General features: G+C 38.4%; 1 protein-coding gene across 3 annotated transcripts in view; it reads left to right on the plus strand.

Moving 5' to 3' along the window:
• Positions 1 to 24,311, plus strand: part of RAB3C (RAB3C, member RAS oncogene family) — a 399,506-nt gene that overhangs the window by 224,657 nt on the left and 150,538 nt on the right. For all 3 annotated transcript variants that reach the window (XM_060295790.2, XM_060295789.1, XM_060295788.1), the window contains exon 3: positions 6,427 to 6,545. In XM_060295790.2, the coding sequence (XP_060151773.1) occupies positions 6,427 to 6,545 (119 nt within the window). The remainder of the gene's footprint in view (positions 1 to 6,426; positions 6,546 to 24,311) is intronic.

A 24,311-nucleotide genomic window follows, 5' to 3' on the forward strand; every position in this document is an offset into this window, starting at 1 on the left:
GGCCCCCTATAAAAGAATTGTAAGTGTACAATACAACCGTTCCTCTCTTCCAGGAAGGATGAATTGCCATGGTAACACTGCCAAGAAATAATAGGTCAAGTTTTATCCTTGTGCCTCAGGGTTATTTTATTAGGGTTTTGCTTGGAAGTGGATGCCATTGTAAAATGAAGGTTTGGGTATTTCAAAGCTAAACATCATGCCAAGAAAATCTGATCAATAAAATCGGCTGGTGTGAAGAGGATGGATAAAAGACAATAGGTAAGAAGAACATCTACATTGATCAAAGAACTATTTAGAGGCCAGTTTATTAGAACTCTTCTAAAATGTGAGCTTCATTTACAGATGCTTGTATAACTAAGTGTCTGTAAATGAATTCAAACTGTACAAGATCAGTAGGGAAAAGTGGTTTGTAAATTTCATTTTAATGGAAGATTAAATGCTGTAAGGAAAAAAAGTTCTTATTCCAAAAATAAGCATGCAACAAGAAAGCATAAAATATTTGAGCTTCCTGTTTTGCTTACTATTTTTATCAGACTATGTTCAATGCTGTTTTATGCCTGCCTATTTATGCAAATTAAAAAATAAATACAACTGGAAGGAAAGTAACATCACCTAAAAGAATTAATGTATAATAATCAGCATTTTGTTGTTTCTGTTGTTTTGGAGAGTAGTGTCTCAGTATATGTTATGACTTTAGGTTTTTCTGTAACAGCATTTCAAAAATTTGGGGATGAAATTCCAACGGGAAACAGTATATAATGTGTATCGCTTCAAGCAATGGTGCTCTGTCCTTCTAAGAACAATATATGTATGTATTCATGTATATTTAAGATCTACTTTTTTAAAGCAATAAGATATATCAACTCACCATTTTTGAATAGAATTAATTTTTCATAAATGGAATATAGTTATGCATTTTAGCATAACATCTTTGTGAGACAATGTTAGGCTTCTCAATAAGACTACTGTTAATCTTCTATATTTTCTCTCCTGTAAAGTAGTAAAGGGGTATGTGGATAGCTGTGAAATTTATATTGTTTTTGCCCTGATCATGAAGATTGCAGACTGGGGTCGATGACTGCATTAGTTTCCTACCGCTGCTATAATGAAGTACCACAAACTGGGTGGCTTAAAACAACAGAAATTTATTGTCTCACAGTTCTGGAGGCTAGAAGTCCTAAATTAAGGTATCACAGGGCCATGCTCTCTCTCAGGCTCTAGGGGGAGAATTCATTTCATGCCTCTCTCCTAGCTTCTAGGGGTTGCCAGCAATCCTTGACGTTTCTTGGTTTGTTGATACATCACTCCAATCTCTGCTACTGCCTTCATGTGGCCTTCTCTGTGTCTCTGTTTTCCCTTCTTGAAAGGACACTGGTCATAGGATTAGAACCCACCGTAATCCAGTATGAACTCATCCCAACTCGATTACATCTGCCAAGACCCTATTTCCAAATAAGGTTACATTCACAGGTTCTAGGGTTAGGACTTCACATATTTTGGTGGGGGGAACACAGTACAGCCCATAACTGTGACTATGAATTGGAGAACCTCACCACTGAGCAGATGGTCTCAGTTACAGTTTTAAATTGCTATGCTATCTGGTTCTTTAGAAATGATATTTCGTGTCTAATATTTTGTAGACATGTGAGGAATATGATATCCTGATTAATGAAATGCTATTAAAGTATAGAGTTTTTAAATATAAAAAATACATCTAGAATACATAAAATAAATTTAATAAATATCTATCACAGTCTGTAACTGGTAATAGGTGTTCACTTATTGTTTATTGAATGAATGAATCAATCAACCAATCAGCATTAATATTAAATTATATTGAGTATAATTTAATCTTCCTTTGATGATTCAAAATAATTCCTACAGGTAGAAGGTAGCAAGGTACAAGTTAAAAGATTGCTACTTGCTTGAATGCTAAATGACTGTTTATTCCATTTCACATATTTGTGTTCTATTTAGAAGTTCACTAGATAAAATGTGTTTTATGTCTTATGTTTCAGTGTTCTCATCCTACATTGCTGTTGATTTCCTCTTTGGATTATTACATATTATTTCCTTTAGCTTAATTAAATTACCTTTGTTGATCAGTTAACACCAATGTGTTCTCGTTTGGTTTCTCCATCTATAAAATTACCTACTTTTTCATGTATCAGGATTGTCTGTCCTTCAATCTATTTTTCTCTGTCTAGACATTCAATAAATGTATTTTGAGGGTAGTGATATTATTTGAGTTATGTTTCTTTACTAATGGTATCTTCCATTTTCCCTTTAATCCAATACAGAGAGAAGTAACCACCAAAACAAAAACAAATTACAATATAACCCAGATTTTACAAGTGAAAGCTATTTCCTCGATCCTAAAACTGCACATTATCTCTGTGTGACCTCAGAAGTGTTTGAGAATGCACTACATGCAGTTAAAAAAATAAAATGTTTCACCAGAGAAAGAAAACATAAGGCAAAAACAGGCAAAAATGCCAAAATTCAAACTGAAAATGTTCCTAGCTACTACTTATCAAACTGCTAATGTTTTCCATTTTAGAGCTCTTTTTTGACAGATATTCAAGTATTTGCTAATCAAACCTATCATTTAAGCCAAAAATTCCTCCTAAAAACATGATTGAGAAGTCAAAATATTTAAGCCAGCTAAGATGATTTTATTTTTTCTTAAAAGAGAGAAAAATGAAAGCTAACTCTCTTGGAAGAAAGCTTTCATTTTTAAATCATATTTTTATCCCTTTTTTTGTGAAAGATTTCCTGTTGTGTTTTTCAATCACCAGAAGCCTACATTTATAGAAAACCAGCAGGTATCTCCAGTTATCAGAATCAACTGGGCAGAGCAGCAAGGCAAAGCCAGAGTTTAGAGCCATTTTCCGGAGCAGATTGAGAAGTACCATCTTAGTCAGTTACCTTTTGAGATTCTCACATTTAATTACGTTAGTGGCACTTGACATTATAAATGTTCTTTTCTTTCCAATATAACCTTCTATCATTATTGGTAAATGTCAAATGTAATGAGGTATTTTTTCTGACTCCTTTTTCTTCCTAATATAATGGGAGAGAAAATGCTAATGAGTTTGTAATCTTAAAATTGTTTTCAGTACTCAAAACCAATGCAGAGCCAACTAGTGTCTATTAGCTTAGTTTTACTCTTTTTATTTTATTTGCATTTGGGAAGGAAATTTCCTCTCTGTATTTCTTACTACACTTCCCCTACTTGGTGCAATTTCTTATTCTCCCTGAGAGCTCCGAGGTGACAACTACCTCCAATTAGATTGTGTTTCTGAGTTCAAGTCAGAATCCTGTGGAAGGTCCTGCCCCTTGCTGTGACTTAAGTGCTGTCTGAAAGCTTCTCTTTTTTTTCTTTTTCTTAAAAGCTGTTTTTGTCCCCCTCTCTCTGTTTTAAAATTTGGATACATAATGGCTATCCAACCCCGTGGTTTCCTGTAACATCTCAATCATAATGTAACGGGACCTTGATTTCTGCTCCCTTGAAGATTAAATACACTTCCAGTGTGAAATTGATATGTTTTATAACACTAGATCTAGTTTCTTTGCTGTCAAAATAAAATTAACATCTTATGAAAGAGGAAGCCATCACTGGAAGAGGTCAAGAAGAGAGAGAAAATGTCATAGTTTTTCAACACAACATTATTTAGTGTCTGTATTGAAGACATGCTTGACAGGAAGGGTCTGGGTCACATTTTAGCAGTGCCTCGGGCATATTGGCTGTTTTCTCCTATTGAGAAATTGGGGAAAAGCTGTCTTTTGTATAGAGAAAGCAGGAGGAAGTGGGTCCCTAACCTGTAAGAAGGCTACTTGGTCAATGTCAAAAAAGATATTTTACCAAGAGATAAAGAAAGCTATTTAAAATTACTTCACAGTAGGAAAAAAAAGTGGTAATTTTATAGATAATGTATTCTGAAAAATATGAACCCAAGACAAAAGTGCCTAAGTTTTAAAATAGAATGACTAGTTATAAGGGGTTCTGTTCCCCAGGAGCTAAAATATATTACACAATCTCTAATTATACCTTGCTTTTTAAACACAGTCTTTGAGCATTTGGTTCTCTTTCTCCTTCATTTCACAGTTGGATATACTGTTAATGGAATTATATCCAACGAATATCCAAAAATATCCAAATAAGCTCAAGATTGTCTTCTTTCTGTCTAATAAATTTTTATGATTGTCCCAATTACATGCAGTTTTTGATTTCCAAGTTTATCTCTAATATCTATACCTTCATATTTATAAAATACTAAGCAAAGTACAGTAAAATATTCAAATATCATTTGATTATATATCATTTCAATTTTCTTCATAGCATTTTTTTTTATATTCAAGGAATGGTCACATTTTCACGTGGTGAAACCTAGACTTTCCTTTTTATTTTCTGCCAATTGGTGGTATGTTCTGAAAGACCTTCCTCGTTTGTTTTGCTTCATTTTTTGTTATTTTGGATACCATAACCTGTTTTTATCTTACCTTTGGAAATTATTTCAATAATATTACCTAATAAACACCTCTAATCAGGCCAGCCTTATCCCTGCTCCAAGTGTAGGGTAGAATTGTTGCTCATGAACAGTCACACCCTTTGCTAATTTTCAAGTTTTATTTCACACGCCCACATTCTCCTAGAATCATTTGCTGATTTCCTCAACCTTCTTTGGTTACCATTCTCTGAATTTTCAGGGGCCAAATAGAATAAACCACACAAATTAGGAGAAAATTGTGAGCATTCTTGAGTTTCCTACTGTTAGTCCGATGTGGAGTGCAAGCATCTGAGCAGGAGGGTACCTACAGGTGAGGAACAGTGTGTCCAACATGAGCCTGTTCTAAGAGTGAGACCCAGGAGATGTTCACTTCATTTTTTTTACGGTTTTATTTTATTTTATTTTATTTTATTTTTTTACACCTTTATTAGAGTATAATTGCTGTACAATGGTGTGTTAGTTTCTGCTTTATAACAAAGTGAATCAGTTATACATATACACATGTTCCCATATCTCTCCCCTCTTGCGTCTGACCTACTAGAGAATGGACTTGAGGATATGGGGAGGGGGAAGGGTAAGCTGTGACAAAACGAGAGAGTGGCATGGACATATATACACGACCAAACGTAAAATAGATAGCTAGTGGGAAGCAGCCGCAAAGCACAGGGAGATAAGCTCGGTGCTTTGTTCACTTCATTTTGATGCTAAAGGAACTTCTTGAATCTTCCAACACATTAGCTTTCCCTTCAAGACCTATTAATATTGCCTTAGGGGGAACTGGGATGCACTTTGTATACAAAGGAGGCATCTCTGGGAGAAGGGAAGAAAGAGGACCCAGACCGAAGTCAGAAAGAAGGTGACATTTCTGTCCAAAATGCTAAGCACCTAGAATACTAGGACAGAGAAATCAGAGCCCAATCGCCTGGGAAAGTGGTGAAGGGGGAAGCCAAGGAGCATTGGGTTATAAGTTATACCCCCAGATCCTGAGAAGACAAAGGAGCAAGAGTTAGTTGAATTGAGGAATAATTTCTTCAACTACATCGTGCAGTATCTGTGACCTATATAGGTCATTTCAGTGATGTAGCTGCCTCTGATTCTCATATTTCACTGCTGCATGAGACTATTTTGCAGGCCCTGAGCCCCTGCATTTGTAAGCTGCCATCTACCATCCTGTGTTAGCCTTGCCTTCCCAAATTTCAGGAATAACAGCCAGTTCTTACCATTTATTGACCACTTTTTGTGTGTCAGGCTCAGTGAAGTACTTTCCATGCATTATTTCATGTCACCCTAACAGGCACGCTAGACTTTAGGGGGTTTAAGTTAATAGAGGCTCAGCAGCTTGTGCATGTCCCCCCAAGCTCTCTAATGGGAGAGTGGGAACTCCAGATCTGTCCGACTCAAACACCCACACAAAGTAGGTATTTTAATTGTCATTTTACCATTGAATAACTGGAAACTACACTGCATGCTTTTAAATGCAGGGACCTTTTCATAAAAGGTCCTTTTCTCTTTTTTCCCCCACAGAGGCTTGTACTTAGCAGATAGACAGTAAATACATAATGCTGGAGCTTATGTACTCTTCTGGTTTTAAACTCTACAAAAGCCACAGATTTTGATATGTATGATCTTTCTTCTTATTTTCTTTTCTATAGTTAAATGCTCCTTAATGGGAATGAACATATGTAGAAGGTACTCTGAGCTAGTTCTTTACACCCCCCCAAAAAAAAGATTTGCTCATAATACTGCAGAGCGGCCATATGAAAATCATTAGGAAAAACAAGACTGAAAAACATATATAGCTATACATTGTAAATACAATTTAGACTCTCTGTTATGACTATTTTGGGAATAACTAATCACTTCCCAGAAGGTGTATTGCCTCATTTTTTGACAGATTATTATTTTTATTTTGTAGGACACAGCAGGCCAGGAAAGATACAGGACTATCACCACAGCCTATTATCGTGGAGCCATGGGCTTTATTTTAATGTATGACATCACAAATGAAGAATCCTTCAATGCAGTACAGGATTGGTAAGTAAGAGCAAATGTTCGCATTACTAATAATGACTTTTTTTCACTCACCTCTCTCTCCCTCCTCAAAGCAGTGATCACACCACAATGTAATATGTGTATTTTTATATACTGTGATCCCACTTGTGTTTCATAAAGCAAGTAAGGGCTAGCTATGCTCAGACCCATTTAAGGATTGATAAGAAATCATTTTGATGATTTTGCTCTATTTTGTTCACTCCAGTGCTTTGCATCCTGTGATCTTTAGTTCCGTGGGGACACGTACATTGCTTTTGATTTTTTGAAGTACAAATAATGAATGGTCTGGAAGCATACTGGTCTAAAATAGGAATCTGGAAACCATGAACCATAGGCCAAATTTGAACTATGAGCCACAACTGGCTCACCACTTGTTTTATAAATAAAATTTTATTAGAACACAGCCAGGTTCATTTACTTATTCTCTCTGACTACTTTCATGGTACAACAGCAGAGTTAAGTAGCTGCAACAGAGACCATAGAGCCCACAAGCCTAAAACACCTTCTGTCTGGCTGTTTACAGTAAAAGTTTGCTGACCCCTTATCTGGATTTGTTAGATAGTTTTCAGTTTTTCTTCAAATTGAAAAGTTCCAAAGGACTGGGATGAAGAAAAAGAAAAAACGGAAACCTTTCTTGACTCCCAGCTACATCAAACCATGTGAAAACACTTCTGTCTGTGGGATTTGCTATGGGGGGTTGACTGCTGTGGCTGCAGCTCCTTCAGCCTATTCCACCAGCACCTCAGGAGGAGCCACTGAAAAGCTGATGGTCATGGTCATGGTCATGAATTAAAGCAGCAGGGCAGAACAGGGCTACTTTTCTGGGGAAAGAGCCAGAGTCTAGTTGCGCTTTGTGTGGTATTAGGAGGAAAGTGAGCTCACTGGTAGGACCAGGACTAAACAGACACCACATTTTAACTCCAAATACAGTCATGGCTTGTCTTATCGAAGGAAAAATTAGCAATACACAGGTAAAATAAACATTTTTTTTTCTGTTTTACATGATAATATTATCCAAAATGATTTTTTTATATGTGTATCAGCTCAGTGAAGGTCAGATGCTATTAAAAATTTCAGTTTGCTTAGATTGTTTCTTTAAAATTTTTTTGCTTATCTGAAAATGCACCTACATCTTTCTTATTTACACACACACACACACACACACACACACTTACAATACAAAAAAATTGTAATAATACCACTAACAATAGCAACTGAAAAGGGAAATATATAGCTATAAACTGAAAAAGACAAGCTTAGGACCTCCATGAAAAAATAATTATCTTCAACTGAGGGGCATAGCAGAAGGCTTAAGTACCCCTCTTTTCAGTAGACTGAATATTGTAAGAAATGCCAGTTCTTCACAAATAAATTCATAAACTCAAGGCAATCCCAATCAAATACCAGGAGGTTTGGTATAGAATGGAATGAAATAGAGAGTCCAGATATAGACACAAAGCCATATGGGATTTGGTTTATGATAAAAGTAGCATTTTAAACTAGTAACAAAAAGGTTGGTTCAATGAATACCATGGTGCTATCCAGTTAATTGCCACACATAGCTCTGGCACACATATTGTCATACAAAATGGTCATTTTAACTTTGACTATTTCCTCTCTGGAAATGATAAGACCCAGGAGTGTTCATGAATTAGATTTCAGACATCAGGGTTCCTAAATCTGTTTGCACCCATAGCTCTGGCCCGTTGTTCCAATGAAAGTTATATGACGACTGAGAAGAGATGGATCTGTTGAGTTCTTTGAAACCAAATGGTAACAGTGCCAAGAGCCATCCGAGCCGTACCTCTGACTCGCGCATCAGAAACACTGTGGAAGAGTGCAGCTTCCTCATGCCCTCCTCCACGCCTTCCCTCTGCAACCCCACCCAGGCTCTCTCACCTGTCAAGAGACCATCTGCCCTATCTCACTTCTCCCCTACCTCCTCCAATTCTCTATATGACTCTATTTACCCACTCTCTCCTTTGAAATTCTGTTTCCTGTTGTCTTAGAGGCACATTTCCCAGATTATTCTTGTGTCTCTCAGACCGCTCCTCTTTCTACTTCCTAGCTTTCACTCCCTCCCTCACCCAGCAAAGGGGAAGCATCCTCTCATGGCTTTTTTCTTGGGCTTATTCTGTTTCCTTGGCCATCTTATCCACTTGTACACATCATTTATCACTTGTACCAGATGGCTCCCAAGTTTAACTGTCGGGCCCCCGTCTGTCTTGTGAAGTGCAATGTTGCATTTCCTGGTATCCGAAATATTTATACACCTGGACATCCTGCTGCCATTTCAGAATCACTTGTCTTCACCTGAAACTGCTCACCTTCCTGACTTCAATTTTTGCTGTTCATTGAGACCACAATGCTTTGCCACCCAGGTTCCACCTTGTATCCAACTCTAACTTCCATCCATCCTATTCTGGGGCCTGATCTTGCATATTAATTTTTTCCTGACTATCCTTTGAATCTGCTCCTGCCTGAGAAATCACATGACCATCATGGCTCAGCTTCTTCTTCTTATCTTTTGCTTCTTCCTTTATAATAGCCTTCTAACTGATCTTTTCCCCCTTAGATTTCTTCCCATCCGAATCCATCCTATCCCACTGCTGCTATAAGAGTCTCCCAAAAGAACATGATCCTAAAGATCATGGAAGACTCCTGCCCAAAAGCCATGACTTACCATCACCTCCTTAATTAATTAAAACTTCCTCAGACTGACTTTCAGACACATGACATCATGGAGTCCCTATATTTTTACAGTCTCATCTCTCACTATTCTAAAGCCAAACTGAACCATTCACTGTTTTTGGCACCGAGCCTAAACTTTCCAACCTTTGTGGGTTTTGTGTTTTGATGGTACCCTCTGTTTTGCATTTCTTTTTCACAACCTTCCACTCTACCTCCCCCGGATATCTAGATTTGTCAAAACCCCACAAAGCTTATCCATAAACCAACTCTTAGTCATGTTTTCATCCACAACTGTATAATCATTGTTTTACTAGGGATTTTTCATTCATTCAACAGTTATTGAGCACCTACTCTTTGACAATCTGCCAGATATTGTAGTTAGTACCTATGCCAATATTTACTATCTCAGTTAGTGGATCCACCTGCACCCAGTTGTCTGATGTGGAAATCTGAACTCTAATTTTGATTTCTCTCTCTTTACCCATTACTTCTCACTGTCCACCAAGTCCAGTAGTTTTAACTTTCTGAAGGCTTTTGTTCCTACTGCCACTGTCTAAATTCAGACTGTCATGAGCTCTTTAAGAACCTTAGCTCTCAGCACTTTAGGAATTTTCTACCTTGTATACTTACTGGCAAGTCCCACCCTCTCCAGGTCATCTGTCATATTGCCGTCAGAGCTAAGTAACGTCTCTCATCTTAATAATAAAACCTTTAATAATATCTTATTACTTATAGTGGAGATTCTGGGAGCCTCTCTGAATCACTGTGGAACCTTGACAGTATGAAGAAGCCCAGGCTCCACTCTATACAAACAAAACCAAGTCTGCAGTGATAAATATTGGTATATGTATGTGTGTCAGCTCTAAAAGTGATCCTGATGCCCATTTCTGGTTAAGACCATTGATTTAGAATGAAGTCCACACCCTCTAACATGGTGGGCAGTGTTGCCTCCTCATAGCTATTCCATTAACATCATCTCCTACCACTCTCCTCCACTGGTCCTAGGTTTCAACCAGACAGAACTTTTCTCAATTTACTAATGTTCCATTCTTTCAATAACTCTGTTCCTCTGCTTGGAATACCTTCTCTGCTATCTTTCTAAATTCTTATTCCCCTTTCAAGCCCATCTCAAATAACAGCTCTTCTATGAAGCTTTTGAAGATACCACTATCTCGTTTCCCACCCACCACAATTTCCATTCCCAGTGGACAATGCTATTCACTCCCATATCTCTGCTTCCATGCCACACTAGCACTTCTGCAGACCACATAAAAAACCTAGCAGACTCTGTTTTTATCTGATTACATTTTGTCTTCTGTATTGCAGTGTGAGTTCATTCATCTCTTTTCCCTAGTACTGAATACAGTACAATTTTATTAAAACTTTTTTCTAAATTTTTATTGTGGTAAAATATACAAAACTTAAAATTTACAATCTTAATCATTTTTAAGTGCACAGTTCAGTGGTATTAAATACATTCTTATTGTTGTGCAACCATCACTACAGTCCATCTCCACAACTCTTCATCTTGCAAAACTGAAACTCTGTGCCCATTAAATAACTTCCCATTCTCCTTTATCCCCAACCCCTGGACCATTATTCTACTTTCTATGTCCATGAATATGACTGCTCTATTCATACTACTCTAAGTACCTCATATAAGTGGAATCATACAGTATTTCCTTTTTTGTGTGTGACTGGCTTATTTCATTTAGCATAATGTTCTTTTTATATATATATCTTTGTTGGAGTATAATTGCTTTACAATGTCGTGTTAGTTTTTGTTGCACAACAAAGTGAAACAGCTATAAGTATACATATATCCCCATATCCCCTCCCTCTTGAGCCTCCCTCCCATCCTCTCTATCCCACCCCTCTAGGTCTTCACAAAGCACTGAACTGATCTCCCTGTGCTATGCAGCATCTTCCCACTAGCCATCCATTTTACATTTGCTAGTGTATATATGTCGATGCCACTCTCTCACTTCATCCCAGCTTACCCTTCCCCTTCCCCGTGTCCTCAAGTCCATTCTCTACATCTCCATCTTTATTCCTGCCCTGCAGCCAGATTCATCAGTACCGTTTTTTAAGATTCCATATGTGTGCATTAGTATACAGTATTTGTTTTTCTCTTTCTGACTTACTTCACTATGTATGACAGACTCTAGGTCCATCCACCTCACTACAAATAACTCAATTTTGTTCCTTTTCATGGCTGAGTAATATTCCATTGTATATATGTGCCACATCTTCTTTATCCATTCATCTGTCAATGGTCACTTAGGTTGTTTCCATCTCCGGGCTATTGTAAATAGAGCTGCAATGAACATTTTGGTACATGACTCTTTTTGAATTATGGTTTTCTCAGGGAATATGCCCAGTAGTGGGGTTGCTGGGTCATATGGTAGTTCTATTTGTAGTTTTTTAATGAACCTTCATACTGTTCTCCATAGTGGCTGTATCAATTTCCATTCCCACCAACAGTACAAGAGGGTTCCCTTTTCTCCACACCCTTTCCAGCATTTATTGTTTGTAGATCTTTTGATGATGGACATTCTGACCAGTGTGAGGTGATACCTCATTGTGGTTTTGATTACATTTAGCATAATGTTCTTAAGTTTCATTCCATGAAGTAGTATATGTCAGAATTTCCTTCCTTTTTAAGGCTGAATAATATTCCATTGTGTATATATATATATACCACATTAATCCAATATGTATTTTGAATGGATGATCCAAGGAACTATAGAGGTTCACATACTTGCTTGATAACCCAACAAAAAAATATAGAAATTACTTCAGACCGACATAGGAATTAATGGTTCTATTCTTCCTCCCAGCAAAGATTTAATATCATATGTGTATTGCTGCTATGGCGATATTATATTCAACTTTTTATTGTTGTTAGGTATATAGTTGTCCTAAGTTCCTAATAGAATATAAACTATTTGTAGAGAAAAATTTTGTATTTCCTACTTAATGTAGTAACTAGCACAAAATGGGCATTTTAAAAATTACTGTTAATTGATGAACTCAACCCATCAAAAACCTTGGGAAATGTTTAAGGAATAGAAACAGAATTGTATAGTAAGAAAAAAAAACCTGTTTGGGGGAAAAAATCCAGTTCAGCAGTACTAACTTACTTACATATACAGTATTGTCCAGCAGCAGTGAAGAAGGAGGGACTTGCTGATATTCCACGATGCCTTTCTACAACAAGAAATAAGGTATTCCTAAGCAAAACAAGTACAAAGGAATAGATTCTTTAAATTACTGGTATCCAAGTACTGACCTTAAGGCTAGAAAAAATACAGAAAATCATACATAGCAAAAAGAAAAATTAATTGAAATTTATTTGCGGCTAAAGTTTCAAATACTCTTCTCAACAAAATGTACTTTCATTATATAGAAAGAAAAGAAAATGCTTGTTGGCTGTGATCTCAGTAAAATCCTTAAACTATCTAACTGTAGGAAGATTTAGATGAAGTGAATAGTTTCTTAGAATTTAATTACACACAAATCCTAGTCAGTTAAGAAAGCAGGTATAGAGATTTAGAGAGAATGGCAGCAAAGTAACAAATCATTTTGAGGAAATAGAGGCTGTTCCTTTTTTGAAAACACGTTAGACTGTACTTTGAATTTGCCAGTAGAATTTTATTTGAGGAATTAAATTAAATAAAAATACTCTCTTTAGCCAAGTTCCCAAGTTCTGTAAAGTTAATACAAAATGAAGCCCACTGTGATCTTATTTATAAGTTTATCTTGAGTCTATACATTTTCAAAAAGAGTGTGAAGTAAACACAAAAGATACATAGAATATGCTTAATAAAATAGGAGTAGAGAGTGACCCCCAAAATCAGGAGGGAATATTGTTTTAGCCCTAGTTCCCTAGAAACAGGGTGGGAAAAGCTTAAATGCTAATACTTTGTTGGGAAGTACAGTCTCAGGGAAGCAAGAGAGAAGAAAGGGGTGTGTGGCACGGAGAAGGGGGAACCAACACTAGGGGACATCTGGCAAACCAGTCACCACTTGGTATCAAGCGCAACTGACCACAGGTCTCGCAGGAACTTCTTCAGAGAGACTGTCAGGTAGAGGAAGGGAGAAGAATTTCCCCATGAGCCTTTGTCTTCTACTGGTAAGAGGTTCAGGCTTTAACTCCTCCACATTTCCGTGTTACACATCCGTGGATGACTCATTTCAGTGGCAACAGGGAAGCTTCATTGTGGAAGGCAGAGCTGTGTGGCATTAGCCTGAGGTGAGCTACTTTGGATCATGCCCATGTCATGCTGATAACAGAGGTGGCAGTTGAGCAGAGCCCTTGCAGGAATGGAATGGAATGAGTGGCTGGCCTTTCAGACAGGTGAGTCCAGTTTGAGGGTGTCTGATAGAGAATTTTAAAGCTTATGGAAGTGTAAAGGGCAAAAGGGCTCTTGTGTTTAAAACAAAATTTGGTTCTGAGACTCTTTGAAACCAAGGTGAAAATCATGGCTGAAAAAAATAATTAAACCTGATGTAATATACAGCTCTCAATATAGGAAGGGGTAAAAATTGCTATACCAATCCCTGAGGGCAAAGAAAGTTGTTTTTTTTTTATTAAATTCTGCTGGAAATATGTTTCATTTGGGGACACATTGGGTTTATGTCAACAATGGCTTTCACAACTAGTACTAAAAAGACCTCATGAGACTCCTTTTTTATAGTGCCTTTAAAACATAGAAGACAAACATTAGAGTATGTTCAGTGAAGGCCCCTGTGGGAGGCTTGGAAAATATACTCCAAGCACATAGACTTCTTGTGGTCTCAGACGATCCAAGAATCAAATGGTAACCACTCAAGGGAATGCATGGATTCCATGCTACCTAGACTATCCTCCCTAAATTCCATTTTTCTACGTTATACCTTAGACAGAAGGCAGTTTGAGCTTATGTTCTCTGAAGAGGGCCTCAGGTGCTTGCTTATATTGCATCCAATACTTTGGAAACCAGATGCTGACCTTGTATTATTATGCTTGTTAAAGTCTTTCCAATTTTTTTTTTGACATCTCTATTGGAGTACAATTGCTTTACAATGGTGTGTTAGTTTCTGCTATTTAACAAAGTGAATCAGCTATACATATACATATATCCCCATATCCCCTCCATCTTGCGTCTCCCTCCCTCCCACCCTCCCTATCCCACCCCTCTAGGTGGTCACATAGCACCGAGCTGATCTCCCTGTGCTATGTGGCTGCTTCCCACTAGCTATCTATTTTACGTTTGGTAGTGTATATATGTCCATGCCACTCTCTCACTTCGTCCCAGCTTACCCTTCCCCCTCCCCAAAGTCTTTCCAGTTTTTGAACTTCTTTTAGTTCCTTGAATACTTCTGGGTTCCGTATACTTCTGTTTCTCTTCCTCTTCAGAAGAGGCCTTTGCACATGCCCTGCCTTCTACAAGAAACCACATCCCTCCAGCCCTCACACAGATCAAGCTAATTTCCTCTCATCCTTTCGATCTCAGCTTGACCATCATTTCCTCCGATAGGTTTTTTCAACTCCAGATGTGTTTACTTGCTCCTATTGTAGGCTCTTGAAACACCACCACTGGTTTATCTTATAAAGTAAATGCCTATTTCACTTTATGGTTTCCTGCTGGATTCCAAGTTCCTTGAAGACAAGGGCTATGCCTTCTCTTTTTCGCCTTTATATCTCCTTGCCTACCCCAGGGCCTGGCACTGAGTGACTGCTCAAGAATTATTTATTGAAAGTGAGTGAAACCCGCATGGAAAGTGCACATCTAGTGAGGTTATCTGAATTGGTTGGCATATTTTTTAAAAAGACACAGGGAAGTGAAGTGGCTGTAAACAATCGCTTTGGATGCTGCAACAAGGTTTACAGTGTTCTTCAGCTTTGTCCAGGTGGCGAAACTGTGTCACTGTGGTCAGTAACTAGACTAATTGGCCAGATCCCCATTTGCTCCAACCTGCAGTTTGTTAAGGAGACAGCTGTGTGGAGTTCAAAGTCAAGAGCAGCAATTTAGTGACTCCATAATTTTGAGAAAATAGAAGTTACCTCTTTTTTGAAAACAGAGTATTCTGTGGTTTGAATCCTCCAATGGGCTTTGATTTAAGAAATAAATGAATGATTTATTAGAGAGACAAGGCCCAAATAGATTTAGATAGTTCTAGAAACAGAAGATCACCACTGAAAATTCACTGCCTTTGAAATGTTGCTCAGAGGAGTTGTGGCCTAGAGAGTTTCCTGGGTCTCCGTGGGAGCGTGACCCCAGGTATATGGAATTTGGATCTGCTGTCCAGGTTCTTCCTGAATGTCTAGCACTAAAACTCAAATGTTTATACACACTGCAGAGAATTTTAACTTGGTTTAAATTCTTCCCCATTCCTGACTTTAAATGCATTTCTGTTCTAAGTCTGGCATGGCCACAAGCTGCTGTATTTCCTGTAGGAGATTGTCTCTGGTTTACTTCCCCCACCTTATTTATTTACATTCTGCTTTTGATGACACAATGAGAAACTATAAATACAAGGTGTTTTTTTTTTTTTTAAGGCAGGAAATCTGGTGAGCAGGTTGATAGGTTGATATTTTTTTTAAAACCACCAGACTGAGGATAAAAGTCCGACACCATCATCCCGCCAGTTTTAAATAATTCATTTCCATGACATTCAGGGTACCATTGCAGATGTACTAGAACTGGAATGAAATTTCACCTTCAAATATTCTTTTCCTCTGCAGTTTTCTGTCTCTTTCTTTTTCTCCAAAAATATATAATGGTCTTAAATTAAGGTGACCTCATATTCAATATGAAAGAATTTTAGCCTGGTAATAACAGCCGAGATATGATGAGCAATTGCTAAGCCTTTGTTCAGAGCTTCCTAATCTTGTTCAAGGTCTTCTCAACTACAAGGTCAGTTCTGTGACAGCTTGGAGGGGGCAGTGGTGGGAATAGAGCACAGACGTCTGACCCCCGAGCTTTACCACCACCCCACACTGGGCATCAAGGTGTCTCTCCTCTCCCTGGATCTTAATGACTACATTTCTTAACTGCTGCTTGGACCCAGCCATAAAACAGTTTTCTTCCTCTGAAATTTTCACGTCATCCAACTTAAGCTCAAGTTTATATTTATAAGATAGACAGCTCCTAATCCACAGCTCCTTCCCAAAAAACAAAAACAAAATATACCCTGTTCCCTCCATTGTCTTTTCTGTCTCCATCTTTCCAGTTTATCAGGCCAAAAACATTGAGGTTAATCTTAACTTCTCATTTTCTCAGAGCCCACATCCAGTCTTTAAAAAAATATACTGTTATTATCTTGGCTCTAATTTCAAAATACATCTCTTTTGTCCTTCGAGGTAGTTATGCTCTATAAAGTTATCAAGAGTGTTGAATTAGTGAGTACAGAATCTGCCCCATTGGGGAAGTATGGGGTTAGGTTCCTGCGAGCTTCTGTTCACAACATTTTTGCCAGCCGATCAATACATTCCTTATGATAGGTGTGTTTCTGCTTCAAGACACTGTGTTTAATATATATTGTTGATTCCTGACATCGAACTCATGGCCTACAGCAATGCAACTCATGCTGACATGAAGCTTATCCAACACACCTTTTTCCTCTGTAAGGCACACCACAGCCTTCTTGCACTCGGAAACATGAGACAGCACTTCAGCATTATGCTTGGAGGTCATATTGAACAGCAAAATCATCAATAAAAAAACCAAAATGTGAAGAGTATGACTCTAAATGTATTGTGAAAGGGCACTTATTTACAGGGTGAGAGCTGAAACAAGAAGGCAGAACATGCCCTTGTTCAGCTCAACTAGGAGTATGTGTTTGGGCCACTCGGATTTCTAATCACTGCTCATGTCTGTAAATGTCTGTGAAAGGGCCATGAGTACTTATTTTGAGGTTGCAGATAAACTTTAGCAAATCAAAAATATGGAATCCGTGAATAGTAAGAACCAATCACATATTCAAATTCCCACCGCCACCCCCGCCCCTCCCTGTTTCCACTGTGTATTAGCTTGCTAGGGCTGCTGTAGCAAAGTACCGCAGACTGAGTGCTTCAAAACCAGAAATGTCTCAGTTCTGGGGCTAGAAATCCCAGATCAAAGTGTCGGTGGGGTTAGTTGCTTCTGAGGGTTGTGAGAGAGAACCTCTTCCATGCTTCTCTCCCTCTGGCAGCCTCGGGCATTCCTTAGCCTGTAGACAACATTCTCCCTGTGTTTTCATATCATCTCCCCTTTATATGTGTCTCTTCCTGTGCCCAGATTTCTCCTTCACCATCCTATGGGATCAGGGCCCACCCAACAACCTCATCTTAATCTGATCATCTACAAAACCTTATTTTCAAGTACCATCACATTCATAGGTACTAAGGATTCCAACTTTAACATTTTGGGGAGGGGATACAATTCAAGCCATAACATGCTGCTACCACCCTCGTTATGCTACCTCATCTCTTATCTGGATTATTACAATAGCCTAAGCGGTCTCCCTGCTTCTAGCACTGCCCTAGCCTCCAGCATCTTCCCAGCACAGCAGATGGAATGAGCTTTTCAGACTGTAAATCAGATCGTGTCACTCCTCTGCTACAAATATTCACAGCATCCCACCTCCCCTGCATTAAAGCCAAAGCCCTTACGAGAGCCGACAAGCCCTGCACAGTTTACCCACTGCCTCTCTGACCTCACCTTCTCCTGCTCTCCCTCTTGGTTGGGCTACACCAGCCTCTTTGCCATTCCTAGAACATACCAGACATGCTTCTTCTACCTCAGGGCACTTACTCCTGCTATTCCCACTGCCTGGAAGTCTCTTCCTCAGATATCTTATGGCTCTCCCCTCATCGCCTTCCATTCTTCACTGTAACATCACCTTATCATCAAGGTGTGCCCCTCCCACCCTATTTTATATTGCAACCCTTTTTAGCACTCCGTATCCCCTTTCTTGGCTTTATCTTGTTTCCATAGCATTTACCACTCTCTAATATATTTTCTAATTGACTTATTTACCACATCTGTCTCCCCAGCAAGCATGCTTCATAGAATAGCAAATCTCTGTCCCTTTTATGTAGTTTTATATCTGTGTGTCTAGAATAGTCCCTGGCACATACTAGATGTTCAATAAATATTTGTTGAATGAATGAATGTATGAATGACAGAAAGAGAGGTATATAGGACTTGATCTTACTCATTTTGTTTCTTCATAGCCTTCACAGTCCCAGGCACATATCAATTACATGTCCTACAAAAAGTTGATGACCAAGGGCCACAAGAGTATCAGAATATTTTGAAGAAAACAAATCAGTGCTCTCAGTTCAAGTGTGTAGGGAGGTATTGCCTATCTCACCCAACTTTTGTCTATATAGTAAGACCTTCCAACTTCTCAGTAAGATGGAGCTGATATGTAGGTAGAATTGATGAAGAGAAATCAAAATTGTCTCATCTTCCATACTGGGCAAAGTGACTTGAAGTTACCTGGTTAATTCCTGTAGGAACTAACCCTGATTCCAGCCCTAAAATGGTCTTCTTTTATCTTTATTTTTGGAGGGGAGAGTATATGTGAAGAATGCCTTAGAACAATAAATATACAACACATATTTGGGGGCCCCTAAAAATGGCCAGAAATGTCATCTAACTCAATGAGAAATATTTACTCATCTCTTATGGCCTCAAAGTTCCATCAACCAACTTTCTGTCTCTGGATTTTTTTTTATTTCTTTGTTTTTTCCACTTATTCTTTCATTTGCTGGACTTAGTTCTGGCCCAGAATTAGCTCCAGGAAGAATGCAGACACGTTAAAAAATGTAAAGCCTGGAACTAAAGACGTTTTAATTAAGTACTTAAGTTTACTCAGTATCTGCCCAGACCAAAGAGGGCAAACCTGGGCTTATATTCTGGTCACAGAGAATCTTTCCTTTTTTTTTTTGGTGATCCAGGAAATAGCAAAAGCCTTGAAGACTGAAGCATGAAACACACATTAGCAGTTAATGTGCTGATTATGTACAGAGAAGGAGCTAGGGGAATAGAGATGCCTGTCCCGTCTGACTTTGTGCTTTGTCGCCTAACCTCATCTGTCCTTGGAGGTGGTAATTATAATTCCATAAACACTGACACTAAAGTCAAGGCTAGAAGCTAAATTCTTGTTCCTGCAGCCTTACCTAAGACAGGCTATATAGGGAATATGAAGATTAAATAAAAGATTTGGTCTCTTGGATGAAAGATATTATATAAATATGATTGCTATTTGTTCTGCTTCACTTATACTCTGAAAATAGACTTCTTAGCAGCTCCTTATGTGCAGCTGTGTGTCAAAATGTTTATTGCAAATACTGTTATTTTCTCACAGGATTTTCTTGGTTCCTATCTATTTTATTGTGCCTTCTTTTCTTTGAAATTAGTTGCCTGTCTTTGGGGAGTGGATTTGTCTTGAAGGACACTAATTATACCTGTCACATAACTCCTCAGAGAGGAGATTGTGGTAAGAGCTCATTTCCTAGTTCTAGATGTTCAGCTTGGTTTCTGGGTAATATTTTTAATGAAAAAGAAAATGTGTGGGATTGTTGATGATCCTATTTAGAAAACAGAGTTTTAGGCTTAAAAATGAATGGTTACGCTCATGCCTTACTTGAACCTTACTAGTATTTTCCATCATGAATGTAATCTCCATCAAGTCTGCTTTCCAACCTCAGTGAATATTTAGAATGTTTAGTACTTTATGACACATACTGTTGGTCCTCATTTTCTTTTCTTTTTAAAAAATATATATGTATGTATTTATTTATTTGGCTGCACTGGGTCTTAGTTGTGGCATGCGGGATCTTTTTTTTATTTTAGTTGCAGCACGCGGGATCTTCGTTGTGGCATGCAGGATCTTTAGTTGTGGCATTCAGGCTCTTAGTTCCAGCGTGCAGGATCTATTTCCCTGACCAGGGATCGAACCCCGGCCCCCTGCATTGGAAGCGTGGACTCTTAACCACTGGACCACCAAGGAAGTCCCGGTCCTCATTTTCTAATTGTCCAGTCAGCAAATAATATGCACTCAGCCACTGCACTGTGAAATGAGTAAAGGCCAAATCTTCTCAGTCTAAATTGATACAATCCCAGTTTAATTTTACCTATTTCTAAATCTATGGCACTATTTGCCTAATGTGGGGTTCCCAGTCTAGCTGGAGGGTTCTGGCGCCCTATTTGTTCATTTAATGTTGGGATGGCCTTGGTTATTTATCTCTGCAGTCCAGTTGATTGAGATAATTATCCTCATTATCAGTTGTAAACCAACCCCCCTACACACCCACTCCTTAAAAACTGATAGACATTGAAGGAAACTATTCTAAAGAGAAAATTAGAAAAATAGCACAATATTAGTTATGGGAGGATTATGTTTTGTCACCAGAGAAGCTAGGTCATGGTGTATGATGACTGATTCCATTAAATTTAGACAGAGCCCCATATTAAGTATTGTCAGGTACCTTTTCCTTCCCATACTATCAATTTCCAAAACAAGAGCAAGAATTATGGTGTAAATAAAAGGAGTTACAAGCAGCCCAACCATGCCACATTCTCCATGCCCTCAATCTCGTGTTCTTTAGTCACAGAATACCCTTTAGAAAAGTTCTCATTTATTTTTTTTCTCATTGTAGTTCCTTCTTTATTTTTTTTTTTAAATTTTATTGGAGTATAGTTGATTTACAATGTTGTGTTAGTTTCAGGTGTACAGCAAAGCAAATCAGCTATACATATACATATATCCACTACTTTTTTAGATCCTTTTTCCATATACAGAGCATTGAGTAGAGTTTCCTGTGCTATACAGTAGGTCCTTATTTGTTATCTATTTTATATATAGTAGTGTGTATATGTCAATCCCAATCTACCAATTTATACCTCCCCACTTCTCTCTCCCTTGGCAACTATATGTTTGTTTTCTACATCTGTGACTCTATTTCTGTTTTGTAAATAAGTTCATTTGCACCATTTTTTAAAATTCCACATATAAGCGATATCATACGATATTTGTCCTTCTCTGTCTGACTTACTTCATTCAGTATGACAATCTCTAGGTCCGTCCATGTTGCTGCAAAAGTTCTCATTTAAAGTCTATTGTATCCTGTAATCCAAATGTAATTTGTATATATCAAACGAATTTTTTTTATAGTTTTCCTTCACATAGCATACTGAAAGCAACAGCTACTGGATGGCAGGTGAGGGAAGAGATGTGTCGAGGCCTGAGTGGTGTCCTAGGTGGTTTTCAAACTTTTTTTGAACAAAATACTTAGAGCCATTAAAAGTTTTTGAGTAGTCATTCCAATATATGTCTACCCAGAGTTAGCCAAGGTTAAGGGCACCATCCTCCTCAAGATTGGACTCACTTCAGATACTACATATCAGTTTGGCATCCATAGGACCACTCTCACTTCTGACCAGCAGGCTGCAAATACAGGGTTTCCCATGACTACTTTTGGGTTTGATAATTCACTAGCATGACTTACAAAATTCAGGAAAGTGCTATACTTACAATGATAGTTTTATTATAACAAAAGGATTCAAATCAGAACCAGCCAAAGAGAGAAATGCATAGAGCAAGATCTGGGAGGGTTCCACATGAAAAGCTTCTGTTGTCCTCAAGGACACATCACTGTCCAGGCACATTGATATGTGACAATGTGCAGGAGATTGCCAACCAGGGAAGTTCACCTAAGCTTTTCTGTCCAGAGTTTTTGGTTGGGGGTTTATTACATCAACATGACTGGTTGAATCATTGCCCATATAGTTGAACTCAATTTCCAACCCACCTCCCCTCCTCAGAGGATGGCCCGATATCACCAGACTCAAAATGCCAACCGTCTAATCACACAGTTGGTCTTTTTGGCATGGCCCCCCTCTCATCCTGATTTATCTCACTAGCATTAACTATCTGATTTGCTCTAAAGGACCCACCATGAATAACAAAGACACTCCAGTCACTTGAGAAATACCAAGGTTACCTCTCAGGAGTTGGGGACAAAAACCAGCCAAATTCTTTTATTACACAACATCCATTTACTTATTCATAAATAATAAGCATATACCATTGTGCCAATCTATAATGCACATTACAAAACAAACACAGAAAAGTAGATGCTAAAAAAGGATGAGTTAAATATAAATAGAGCTTCTAATATTGTCTTCCAACACCCTTGTGAAAGACCACGTTGTAGAAAGCTGCCCTAAACAAGCCCACCAAGGAGCCCTGTAAGGCTGACAGAAGTGGTGCATGCCGGTTTCAGCAACACCAGCTGGTCTCCCCTGGGCCTCCCACTATTCTTATTTGCATCTCACTTTCCCCTTGTCATTTCTTCCCACTCTTGCCCTTGTTGACTCCCTAAATTTTGTTATTCACATCAGTTTCATTGACACTGAGGTGAAACGTGGTGATAAGGCCAGTATGACAGGGTCATGTTGATAGAGCCCTCATCAAAATGCCCATGTCAAAGTGTCAAAACATTCTTCTTTTTATGAGCAATAGTAGAACAACAAATATTTTTACCTCCAGTTCCATCCCTAACCCCACTTTTGATCAAACCCCTTCCCTCAACCTCATGCCTTCTCTAAATCCCAGTGGGCTTAATCCTGAACAAGACATTTTTGAAAGCTTTGTTATGGCATTCAAGGAGTTAAGTATAGTAAAATCTAGCTGTGGTCCCACTGACCCAGCACTTCCTAAATGCATATCACATATTTAAACAACATGAAAAAAAATGGATGCTCTGCTATAATTGAAATTATTTCCTTATCTTTCTGTTTTGGATAAGCTGTGAACTTTAAATATGAATATTAATATGGTAATTTATGTAAATCTTTGCTTTCATAGTTTATATGCTGGAGCTGAGTCTTTTCTGAATTGCTAGAGCACAGAATTTTATATCCTATGACCTATAAAAGTACCAAGAATGACTTAATTTATATAGCTGAATAGAACAGCTTATTTTAGGAGAAGTTTTCTTAAGCTGAGAGGAAAAGTTGCCTTTTTAAAAAAATTCCCTCCATTTAAAACCAACAGAGATAGGGATCTGAGAGGGAATGAGAAAGGTAGAAAGAAGGGAACAGAATTCTTGGTTAAAGATCTATTTTGAAAAGGGCAAGAGGCACCAAGCTGAGAATTCTGAGGCTGGTGAGGGGAGCTGTAAAGGCTTTGCAGACCATTAATTGAAGTCTCCTGCCTCAAAGTTAGACAAATCCAACAAACCAAAGACTGTATAACCTTAGAAACTTGACAGTATCTAACCTTTCTCAGCCTTCGTGACTATCTTTAAAAGAGAGAAAGAATTCCTAACTTACAAGGTGATTGTAGGAACAGAGGAGACAATGTAATGTACCTGGCATGCTGTAGAAACTAAAGGACTTTATCTTGCCCTTAGGTCTATATAAGACAGTAGGGCTCAATCCAGATTCCTCATTAGAATCACTTGGACGTCTTTTCAAGACACGGTTGTCCCTTAGTATCCAAGGGAAATTGATTCCAGAACAAAATCCATCGATGCTCAAGTCCCTTATATATGTGTGTGTGTGTGTTTATATATGTATATACACACACACACATATATATTTTTTAAAACCTGGATATGAAGCCCACAGTATGCTGAATATAGCTTACAAGATTCAATTCGACCAACACATGTTTTTTGAGGGGGAGGGGTCACTTGGTTGGTTGGTTGGTTGGTTTTTGCAATTGAAAGGTCTCTGCATGGCAATCACTGTGAAAGTCACCAGGCCACTATTGCAGAATCCATCTTTGTCTCTAAGATTGCCTTTTTGGTCAGTCTCTCTGCCCTTGCCTCTCCTCTGTCCCTTCCATGGGGTCAGGGCTTTTATGCAGCCACCCTCTGATTTCCAAAGCCCCCATTCTTCCAGGCCTACTGTTTCAGAAGTAGATGAGGTGTCATAACCACATGCACCTTTCTTCACTCTGACCACACCAGACCACGGGCCATACTCACATGTGCAGTGCATCTTGATCCCTCTGTTTTTCTATAGAACAGAACGAGGGGTTCCTGTCCTGACTGCAGACCTCTGGAGTCTTCCT

Source organism: Globicephala melas, chromosome 3 (assembly GCF_963455315.2).
Source record: "Globicephala melas chromosome 3, mGloMel1.2, whole genome shotgun sequence".
Lineage (NCBI taxonomy): Eukaryota > Metazoa > Chordata > Mammalia > Artiodactyla > Delphinidae > Globicephala > Globicephala melas.